Here is a 12,446-nt window from a genome sequence, read left to right on the forward strand (position 1 = left end):
ATATACAATAATGAAACCATTTCCATATAATCATTTTTACTTGTAAACCAGGCTGAAGTACAAGTACAACACAACATTCCAATGCAAGTTTACATAAAAGTACTAAATAAACAAAGTTCCTTACCCAAGATGATCCTTGTCTTCCAGATTTTACAAATTGCTTATTTATCTTATATCTAAAAACATATTATGCACAACTAATCAAATCAAACAATTCCTCATTTATTTAACACAAAGAACATGTAAAATATATCCACAAACAAACATTAAAAAAGAATGTTTATGTTTAAAATGCTATATTTTAAAACTATTTCCTAGCTAAAATAAAATAGTAAACAAAACAATATTATTCCTAAACACAGTGTACATTTAACAAGCTAAAATATTAGTTATATTTAATGCAACTACATTATTACCTTCTGTACCCTACAAACATTATTTTCACTGCATAGAAATTAGTTACAGTAATTATTTGTGCAATGAAAAATACAAGTCTGTCAAGCTTAAGGATATTTTATACACCTTTCTGAACTTGGATCACTTTCTGGCATTCTATAAAATTGTGGTAAATCAATTACTAATTGTTACATATTATATGTATAATTTGTCAGCAATTTTCTAGGGTCCCAGTTGTTCAGATAAACAAACGACGAAGAAGAAGTTCAAACGTCTACCTTACCGATGACCTAGAAGATGAAGACAGCCACTTGGACGTTGGAGGTGGTTTGTTTGATTTTGAGCCCAGTGTACATCTCCCAAAAACCCTTTTCTGCACTATTGTCAGCAGTTTTAGTACAGGCTGTTATGAGCATAGCATTCTAGAATTTTGGAAGTACGATGAACAAGAAATCGAAAGTATAACTAAAGAAGACATAATATTTGCCCTCAATCAGACAACAATTAGGTGAGTCTTCATGGTGCTATTCTATTTGTTTTTTAATTGATAGTTTTTTTTTTTATAAAGTAAGTTAAGATTTTAAATAAAGTAATAAAGTAAGTTTACATTATGTAGAATTAGATAATATTGGAAACTATTCCTACAATCATAACTTATTATTAAATTCACATCAAACTAAATTTATAAATTTTAAAACAGCACAGAACAAAATCACAAAAGAACCAGCAATAACTTACAACTCAAATAACATTCAAAAGGAAAAATCAAATCAACTTTTTGGGTTTAACAATTGATGGAAACTTGAATTGGGATAAACACACACACAGAAAGTTTTAATCAAAGTTAACTCTGGAATCTTTGCATTATCAAACATGTGTTATTGTGATTTGAAAACCCTAAAAAGTATATATTTTGCTCATATTCACTCTCATCTTTCAATCCGTTTAGCATTGTATGGGTCAAAAAAAATAAAAAAATATGGATAGCATTTTGAAACAGCAAAAAGAGGCTATCAGAATTATGCTCAAACTTAAACGAGATGATTCGGCAAAAGAACATTTTAAGAAATTACAAATTTTAACAGTTCATGTTTTTGTTAAATATTAATATGCGATGCTTTGAATTTTTCTTATTTTATAATTGTGTTTTTAAAAAGTTATCTGAATAATTCTTTTCTTATCAAGATGAATTGTTACAGTCCAGTTCTGGGGCTCAGTATGGAGTACACACATCTTCTTGGAGGGATAGTGCGCAATGAGTCAGGTATCATAGTTTCTGCCTCATCTGTACTAAGTCAGTGGATGGTGCATGTTAACTTCTCTGCTGTTGATATGGAGTTGGTCGGCAATGATGGTGGCACAGCAGACTGGGTGAGATTTCCTTACAATAGCAGTAAAGATAAAGTGGTAATCATGACAGTCTGGCTCACATGAATAGAAACTTTGCAACACAGTGAAAACTGTATTAACATCCCCTGTTTACCTGGAACCAGGACGGATAACAAGATAGATGAATAATAGAAACTCAATAATAATTGTGTAAGGATTAACATTTTCTGGAAAATGCATTATGACAAAAACAAAGGGGCCGATCAATCGAGACTCTAAATTAGCAAAAACATTCAAATAAAAATATATCAAATAAATCAAACATTCAGACTAAGCAAATGTTATGCTTCTTTGTTAAGTATTTGTTCAAGCAAGTTTATAATGAGGATAAATTTATACTTAGACCCAAGCCGAAAATTGATTGACTCATGTATACTCAGAATAGCTGTTAGGACAAACAACTATAGCTTTGGTAAAACTTTTAAAGTCTACAATAACATTTCAAAACTCCCATATTTAATAAAGATACTAGGGCTGTCTATAAATTAAGATCTCCACCAATATCTAGCCGCAGGAAATCTAGCTATTTCAAATGTGAAACCTGTGCTGTGTTTTTACTTCCCTCTAGTTCCACCCCTATGTAAAGTAAGTCCCAACCAATAATTGTATGGGGAAAACCACACTCCTCGTGTTAATTGAATGGGTTTATGTTGGAAGGGGGTCAACCCTCATTGAAATCTATTGCCAGTTGGTAGACGTGTTTAGAAAAAGTACAGAATAGAAATTAATGTTTTTGTTTTTACTATCCTGCTTGAAAATACCTACCACATTTGCATTATCTCTTATTGACTGTTTGGTAGAAAAGTACATACATAGGGAGTTTGCTAAAGGTTGTACACATTTACCTGATATAAGCCGATTGCAGGTTCCCTTCCAGTTCTCTGCAAGACAGTCATTAATAGTCAATCCTTTATTTTCACATTACAAAATTCAGCAAAGCTGACGTAACAGGTGAAATTGTCATAAAGTAGAGTACTAAAACTAAAAACAAAACTTAAGACTAAAAAGACCACATAAAATTACTAAAATTAAATCAATACATCATTTATAAAAGAGTTAAAAAAAAGAAAGAAGCTAGCATTACAAGAAAAATTACAGGTGGTTTAGGAGCAAAGACATACAACTGAAATGAGACACAAGATGCATACGATACATAATAAACAAGACATAATAACAACACTAATAAATAGTGCATACAATAGTAACAAGTAGACTCTGACCACAAGAACAGGATCAACATGAACGAGAGATAATTTATAATTTAACCAAGCTTGATCATAAATAAAACACAAGGTGCACACTGCGTTGACTCACTACATGCATGGTTCACAACACTCAAAAATGCATCTCTTCTGAAGGCAGCATGACCAACTCCGAAGAACTCCAGGTGGGCGTTGTTTCCGAGACGCATAAGATGAGGTACAGGACTCTGGTACATGTATGAGGTAGGGTAGTGCAGCTTGGCAAAGACGTTCTGTAGCCGTGTTCTCTGAGGAACCTGAAAGTTCAACAATTGAAGAATCTCGAGGTAGTCCACCAGGTAATTGACAATTTTGTACAGGAAAAACAGGACCAATGTTCGTCTTGATGAAAGGGGCAGCAATTGTATTTGAGCTGCAACCAGATCAGTATTTACATCTGTATAGCAAATCCCTGCTCGAACACCAACCAGGCGAAGGAAACGCTTTTTTACCATTTCCAAGGAATTAATATGGCCAATTTGGAACGGAGACCGTACAGTGGAGCAGTTCTATCCTTAACTAATGCATCAAATCTAACCAAATTACAAGATCCACCATGTAAACCTTCTTTTCTACGGTAAAAAAAGCTAAGCTAAAAGAATTTAAGGCGTTAAGAACAGCTATGTGATCAGGTTTTAGCCAATGCTCTACAAGACAACATTTATATTTGTGTTCTGTAAAATGACATTAAGATTATTGAGCTTATTAGCAATTCCGCCTTGAATATTTAAGTTCACATTACTCTGATAACTCTTACTTTCCAACTTATCTAGGTTGTTAGGTTGATAAGTGGGTGTAGACAGTTTAAAGTGAGGGGAGTCAGGGTGGGATTGGAGTCAAGTTGGGATACATGTTCACTACTGCTACTATTTACATTACTATTGAATGATACAGGACCTTCTCCACTGTCACTTGTGGTTTTGTTTAGGGTTGACGCTGATGCGAATTTTTTTCCAGCGACATAGAAAGTCCTCACCAGGTTGCCTAGATGTTTTCTAATCCTTCCAACAAACTCGAAATAAGAAAGACCTCCTCTTAGAACAATGGTAGACGATTCATTGCTTACTACAATCATGATTTTAGCTTTTGTCTTTTTGTGGAACTCAAATATTTTTGTAGCAAAATGTTTGATGGGAATATTAAAGTAAAAACTTTGCTTGCGGATTAGTGTGTTGAAGAATAGCAGGGTTCGCCGTTGTTATTGGTTGTCTTACAAATGTCCACAGTCAGTTTGAAAATTTCTTGTTCAGTCACACCGCCAAACAAATGCAAATTTTCCAAACTTAAATCTATGACTGAAACTAAACTTGAGGAACAACCATCTCAAAACTCCCTCCACCTCTTAAGCACATTTTACGTATAAAAACACCTTTCCTTATTTACCTCCATCAACTGGTGACGGGCATTAACAAATCAAGATATTATTTTTCCACAAAATTACATTATTGAAGAAATTACTTTATTATATCTGCCATTTTGTATTTTTTACTTGAATATTTTTATCTTTGGATTGATTCAACCAATCTTTTTGAAATATGGTATGTATGTTAAGATAGAATATACCCATATTAGACAAAGAAATTACTTGGTTTTGTTTTGATTAAAATTTACAAAATGGCAGCCATTTTTTTAGATGCAAATTACAAAAAATGGCTGATATTATGAAAAAATTTGAATACACTTTTATTTAGAATTTGAAATTTCCTATTAAACGACACCAAGTACAAAAAGATCGGTTTTTAACTGAAATATCACAATTTTTTGTTGTAAAATGAGGTGCAACCTGACTAGTTTTGCCTTATTCTGCAACAATAAGTGTATTAATAGAAATAAATGTTATTACTTGTTGGTTTTATACAGGCTACAGGACAAGGAATGATTTGGGAGCAAAGTTTTCTAGACACAATGGAGAACGTTTCATCAATGAACACAGAAAATGGCACTGAAGTCTTTTATGAGGCCAGCAGAAGGTAACATTCCTCATTTCAATAACAAAATAGTTTAAATTCTTCAGATGATCTGGAGTTTAGGTGTACGTTTAAGTCCCCTCCAATGATGGTAGGTTTGTTCACTTTAGTGACAAAATCCAGACACTGGTTGAGCTGTTTCAAGAAAGCATCAATGCTTCAGTTCATCAAATAACAACAACAGATCCCATTTGGTCCAAAGGCATTGTACGTTCAAATAAGAGACACTGAAATTATGTACAGGGGGTTGGTCAAGAGCAGGGCCTAGGCCTAGGCCTACCTTACTTCTTACGTTCTTGAGGCTTCTCCTAAAAAATACCAGACTTACTTACTTTCCGAGTCCGGAAATCAGACTTCGCTTTTCCAAAAATTAGCTACCGATATGGCTTTGTCATTCGCATGTAAAAGATCATCTATGTGCAAGACTGGTCTAGGCGTGGGCAGATGGGCAGGATTCTGAACAGCACCACACGCGCACAAGATGTTTTCTTCGTCTGGTAAGAGACCCCATTTCTGCATGTTTGTCTTGCATTTTGGTACCTCGACCCTAATTCGATTTAGGGTCTTCCACACCATGTAATGTAGGCCTCCACCAGGAGCCAGTTCCTCCTTGGCTGGTATGGGAGGGTTAGTCACCAGACTTTCTTCTTAGGAATAAAAATTTGCTGACCAGCACACCTCTAAGCCACGCCTCAGCACTCAGGATCTTGTCCTTGCAGTGCCAAGGTACCTTGACTTTGAATGATTTGTAGCCCGGGAATTAAGTTTTTAATTCCTCACCTGAGACAGGAATATTCCCACAAATGCCTTTAATATATTCTACTATACTGTTGTGTGTTAAATTCATTGACAAACGTGAGACAAATATCCAAGAGTGCTTCTCCACAACGGTTACCTCAGACACTCCCTCACTAGGGTTTGCTGAACCAACAAAGATTCGTTGGCCTATATCCCGTTCAGAATGTTTCCCTGACATGGAGTTAGGCTTAGTTTTCTTTCGCCCCACTTCTGAACTCCACTTCTCCACTCCTTTGATGGTGTTGTGATCTGATTTACTTGCAAAATCAATTTTTCCAATACTTCCACTACTCACAATGTGTTGCAATATTTCCGGGTTCATTCCCATCATTTGACTCCACTTCAATTACCAACTCCACTTCAATTACCGTTTTCACCCGTTCCGCTGTTTCTACAGTTTCGTTTCCGGCCTTTTTTTTGTGTTTGTTTTTAAAGGTAAGGCAAGCTCAAATTTGCCGCGTAAAGCAATTCCTGGTTTATGTACCTTTTGATTGTTCCTGTTTCCCAAATCCACTTTCCTTGTCTGTTAACAACAGATTACGACATTGTTTTTTTTCTATAGGAATAGGAATTGTACATACAGCAGATGATGGGAAGACGTCATTTTCCGCATAGCCATTCCTTGCCCTTAACACATTTAACAAATTACGTTCAAGTTGCATAAATTTGCTTTTAAGAATTTTATCTTTTTAAGTATCGTGTTTTAATCGGTTTGGTTGGAGTTCTCACTTACGTCAGGTATTTCCAATACTTCGTTGCTCATGGCGTGATTTTAGCATGGACTTAACCTCACTTCTGCAGGGTGAGCAGCACCACATTGAATCATCACCCAAAGTTACAAGTTTATCATAATTCTTCTTGGAAAAGCTTAAGTACTTAATATGGAACCAATTTTCACAAAGTCCCTCACATCCGAGCGCTGAATCATCTTCGTTTATTGCATTCCGCACAAGAAACTGACTTCTCCACCCTATCCACCGCCATCGCGAATAGCTATTATACTAGTTTACAAATATCAGTAGATGTTGTATCATTAACTACACTTAATGCAAAACGAAAAGCGCTAAGCTTTTTTGTTAAAAATTGAATATGCTCGTCCTTTTTTAATTTTCAGCCAACATGAATGCCTAAAACTTTATGAATATCTGCCAACGCCAAGTTTAATATTTTGTCAGATAAAAAGTCAGAATTTGAAAAATGTCTTACTTTAAAATGCATTATACATTTTTTTAAATTATTCATTAGCAAACCATTCCGGGAAAATCACAACAACAGATTGAAACGTTTTCTCAGGAGAGTCTTTTATCCACTAAAGAATTCCTTGACCAAAATAATCTTATCCACTAAAGAATTCCTTGACCAAAATAATCTTATTAATACTGTAAAATCAAATGTTCTATAATTTTCCACTAAACAACGTAGACAAAATTTTGAACCAAACATTTGTGTGAAATCAGAAAGAATAAGACAAGTAGAGCAAACAAAATTTCTTTGACTAATTATTGATAAATATCTATCTTGGGAGGGCCATGTAAATTATGTGACTAAAAAGGTATCTTCCGGTGACCAGTATCCATGCTCTGCAACATATATCCAGAATACGCTGTTCAGACACTCTGAGAGTTGTTTATTTCTCAATACATTTGCATATTTCATATGGAATTGTTCTACAGTAGACTCCCTCTTAACCAGACTCCTCGGGACCGAGGCCAGTCTGGATAACGGTTTTTCCAGTTAAATCGACGTCCCCGAAAACTCGTTAAAACGGACTGTTTACTGTGTGTGTGTGGACTTAAATTGAGGAGAGCATTGTATTTAGACACGTGATCACTGGTCTCAAATCTTTCCCACGAGAACAGTCGTTTCAGTACTGCACACTTCCTGCCGATCTTGTCCGGTTAAACCAATGTGCTGATAAAAATTGTCCGGTTAAAAGGTGTCCGGATAATAGGGAGTCTACTGTATATGGAGCAACAACAAAAACTAATTTAGATAAAGTACTCATTAAGAAGAAAAAAGCTATTAGGGTGATGAATAATCTTAAAAAGAAATAGCCAGTCAAGAGCATCTCTTGTGGATTACAAATACATTAACACTTTATAGTATTTACATTTTATGAAACCATAATTTATGCAAAACAGATCCAACTATCATCCACCTCAACAGAACAATTATTAGTACCATATAACACCAGATTAAAAATTAACCTACCTCGGGGTCTCGTATCGCACCATTAGAATAATGCACGAAAATATACAAAGCAGCGAACGTGTTAACCTGTTGTTTCATGTTAACATAATTCTATTTTCGTTTAACGCTTGGATTTAACCTAACTTAAAATGTGTTGTTTTGTGTCTGACAGACTAATTATTTATATGCTTTATAGTACGGTAACTGTAGGAAAAATACAATGTGTAATGCGAGCGCAAAGTGCCTTTCCGCACACTAGTAACACAAATAACTGTTGTGAGCGTGTTTCAGATTACTTAATGAAAAAAATCACTACAAAGAGTAATTAATTATCTGTTAATTAATTACTCATTTGTCAATACAAATTGGGACAATACACCCACTTTATATATTTTAGCTAGTTTCTTGTTCTTTAAGTCATTGTCATTAGTAACCTTTGATGGCACAAAAATTCACTTAATAGTTGAGGCAATATTCTAACTTTTTCTCAAAATCTTTCCATTACAGATAATTTGAAATCCAAGAAAGAACCTTTTTTCAGTTTTGGCGATATAAGCAGTGCAGCTATGTTCCAAGATATACTCAAGATAGCTTGTGGAGTGTTTCTCACCTTCTTTTTTGTCCTTTTTGTGCTGTCAAAAGTGTCATGTTTGGAAGCAAGGGTAAGTATATTTCAATAATATTTTTTTAATTAATTTTGCAATATTAATTTTATTAAATGCTCTAATTTTAATGCTTAAACAGCAATAAAACCAATTATGAATTTGATTAATCATTCAAACCAAGCAGTTTATTTGTAGGATTATGTTATATGTTATATTAAATTACAAAATCTTCAATATCACTGGGGCAGTGTAAGTTTCAGTAGATTTACTAGAGTGGAAATTATATATTGGTTTTTTTTAAATAAAATAATCAGAAATACAATTTTGATCAGTTTAGTACTCATCCTTCTCATACTCTTTTAAGTATATTCTAGTGATGGGTTGGTATTTAATGTCAAATGTCAGTTCCACTGGTTTAAAATTCAAGTTGTCAACCATGATGATTATTTTTCACTTAGGCTATTTAAAAGGGCATATTTATCATGAAATATTATCAATAGTAGTAGTAGGCTATAAGATGATAATTTCTGTGTTAGTAGGTTAAGTTGTGTAATTATCGTCAGCTGATAGAGTGGTGCAAACATAGACACCAATAATTGCTCCACCATCTTCAAGCAGAAGACTGGATCAAATATGATTTATTTGGACTTAACAAAATTCACTACCTTAAAACCATCCTTTCTTTATATGAGGTTGATTATTAATAATTATAATAATAGTTACAAGCTAGAAGATTATTTTATTTAATTCAAACAGTTATTTATTTGACTTTGCTTTGTATGAACTATGGAAATACAGAAGCAACATAAATAGTGCTGAATGAATGTGCAACTCGAATCTCAAACTCAGTTCAGTTCACAAGTTTAAAACTTTAGTGATAATCACTTAAACTTAAAACCTTAGTGAACTCACTAAAAACTTAAACTTTAAACGCTTAAAACTTTAGTGATTTCAATTTAAAAAAACTTAAACCCTTAAATAGCTACTACAGCCAAAAAACTGGTTTGATGATTATAAACTTGCTGACATTCCATGTCATTTGACCTTCCTGCTTTTTCGAGTTTGCCGCTGCCCGTTTAGGTAGGATAATGGAGATTTGACTAGGCATATATTTGTTTATTTTCATATAAAGTTATTTAAAATCAAATTAAATGTTAATATAACTTAGCCTCTTTGAAAAAAACAATAAGCTTTATCTTAAACAAGTTAACCGTAACTGTAAATTTTGATTATTTTGAGATGTATTGTATTCTGATGCATACTAAATATACTCTACGATCTTACCTCCACGTCACTTTCTTTCCTGTAAACCCTTTAGGATAATTTAGGCTTATCTTATGGATAATGTAATGTTTGTCTGTTTAGGTTATCCCAGCCGCAGCAGGTATGGCTTGTGTGGGCTTAGCATTTCTGTCTGCGTGTGGTCTGTGTTCGGCACTTGGTATCTTTTACGGCCCTGTCCACACGTCACTTCCATTCCTGCTGATGGGAATAGGAGTGGATGATATGTTTGTCATAATGGCTTGTAGAAACCATCTCACTGACAAACAGAAAAGGCAAGTTCAGTAGTAAAGACACACTTTTGATAAATTGTCACTGTATATGATGTTATGAGTGGTTCACATATATCCTGTGATTTTTAAGTTCCTTTGATAATAAAAATTGAGTAAAGCTCTAAAACCCCTAATCTAATTAGTTTTATTCACTCATTAGTTTCATGATGGCTAGTAAACTCAAAAATGAAAATTTGTGCTAAAATTCTTGCAAGAAAAGAAGATGGTGGTTCAAATCTTATTTGAAAGCTGCGCTTAAGAAGAAATATAAATATATTCATGAAGTGATATATATGACTTGTTCCCATGTGTGTACAAGTTTATGAATGGTATATGTATGCCAGTTGATGTGAATTGTAAGATGAAAAGTGAGTTCTTTTGAATAGTCATGTGGTTGTCATGCTTAATTTGATTTTTAGGCATCGTTTATGTGAATTTTTGAATTTCACAAAGTGATCACTGACATATTTATGATTGATTCTGTAAAAAGACTTGTGCTAAATATTTGCATCTCATTCCAGGAACAGTCTTCCAGTACAGATAGGTCTGGCTTTGAGACATGCTGGAGTTTCGATCACTGTTACTTCATTCACTGACATTGTGGCTTCCACTATAGGTGGAACAACAGTAAGCTTATTAAATATTTTATATTACAATTAGGTTTATCAGGTGACATAAGGTTTACAAGAACAATCAGTCCTGAGGAACTCTCTTGATTCCCTCTGATTCAGTCCTTACCTAGGAAAGCCAACTGTGATGCAGTCTAGGCTTGGCAGTAATTAAAGATGTAACTCTCTCTTGCTCCTCTCACGGACAAACCCCATATCATTACATCATCTCAACAATAGATTGGGACTATGCTAAAGTACTTACTTCATCAGGGAAATTGCTTGTTGCATAGTCTGCTGAATGAAAAATGCCCTAATGTTTAACATAGTGAAACTTGATAGATACTTATTATGTGACACAAACTTCCTGCCGGAGAAAATATGTAGAATAGCACAAAAAATTAAGCCACCTAAACGATCAATGGAGTCCCAAGAATCATTTGAGTCTGGTTGCTAGGATACTTCAGAGGTCAATATTGATTTGGATAGTCTTAAGAACTAGTAGTCTTAGTTAAACAGAGCCCAGGATAAAATACAGTGTCACTAGACACTACATATCTTCACCGCCCTAGTCAATGGGTTTGGTGGGGGCCTATAGTTTAGTTTTGGTTCTGTGGGGTTCACTACTAAAAAATAAATACCCAAACCTGCAGACTAAGCGAATTTCCATTTGCCTAAATGGATCTACACTAAAATGTATCTTTAAAAATATCCTTATTTAAATAGTGTGCATTATCAAGCAAACAATAAGAATAACATGGGCATTTTAAATTTAAATTTTTTTGGAATTTTCTCCGTTACCATTAGGCGCATAATAACGCTTCAATATACTAAATTATTTTATTTTTTTAAGCTCTACAAAAAGGTTTGGAAAGAAATTGTTAAATTTTATGGTTTTAGGGTCAAAAATGAGGAAAACAAATTTTTAACCCAACAAAACCGCAAAAAACCCTGTTCTCTTGGTCGGATCATGCTGGTTCGCGAACTTGTTTGTTTGAATAAATGTAGGTTTACACGTTTATACCAAATTTCATCAAAATCTGATCATTTTTGCTTGAGTTATCATGCTAACGGATACACACACACACATATATATATATATATATATATTTGAACAGTTGGTGTTTTTGGCCTCTAGGGACCTCAAAAAGAAAAAGTAAATCGGTCTTGGGTTGAGGTCTTACCATGAGTACTACGGTAATAGCTTACTCCCTATATGGGAAATTCGCTAAAAGTAGGACCACCCTTCTTACCTTCAGGGTTACACATGGGATCCTGAAAAGGTTAGACAAACCTAACCTAGGTCCCACAGAGTCTGAGATATGATAAAAATATCTGAAGTTGCCAGAGAAACAAAAATGAACATTCAAAAGAAAATTAACTTCTACTGAAACTGAAAAAGGGAAAACTAAACTTCTGTACTTGCACTGGCAACTTAGATCACACTTTAAGCCAACCTTAATCTGCAAGATCCTGTAATACAGGGGACTAACTGTGGTAGTCACTGGACAAACTGCACCACAAACTATTAATAAAATGGTGAACACTTTAAGTCCCAAGAGCAAATTACAAATCAAAATAATTTTAAAGGAATCCACCAACAGCAATCTCCACCATTAATTTTAGTTTTTAAAATTGTATTTATATGTCCATTTCAAAATATGATGTTGGTTGGCATCTGCGGTGGACAGCTCAACTT

General features: G+C 34.1%; 1 protein-coding gene across 1 annotated transcript in view; it reads left to right on the plus strand.

The window, feature by feature from the left end:
• Positions 1–12,446, plus strand: part of LOC128998182 (NPC intracellular cholesterol transporter 1-like) — a 51,632-nt gene that overhangs the window by 15,586 nt on the left and 23,600 nt on the right. The window contains exons 4-9 of the mRNA XM_054424197.1: positions 623–904; positions 1,596–1,767; positions 4,887–4,996; positions 8,523–8,643; positions 9,952–10,142; positions 10,661–10,766. Of these exons, the coding sequence (XP_054280172.1) occupies positions 623–904; positions 1,596–1,767; positions 4,887–4,996; positions 8,523–8,643; positions 9,952–10,142; positions 10,661–10,766 (982 nt within the window). The remainder of the gene's footprint in view (positions 1–622; positions 905–1,595; positions 1,768–4,886; positions 4,997–8,522; positions 8,644–9,951; positions 10,143–10,660; positions 10,767–12,446) is intronic.

The sequence above is a fragment of the Macrosteles quadrilineatus genome, unplaced genomic scaffold (genome assembly GCF_028750875.1).
Source record: "Macrosteles quadrilineatus isolate MER2022 unplaced genomic scaffold, UCM_ALF_1.0 Scaffold_7__1_contigs__length_78375512, whole genome shotgun sequence".
Taxonomy (NCBI): domain Eukaryota; kingdom Metazoa; phylum Arthropoda; class Insecta; order Hemiptera; family Cicadellidae; genus Macrosteles; species Macrosteles quadrilineatus.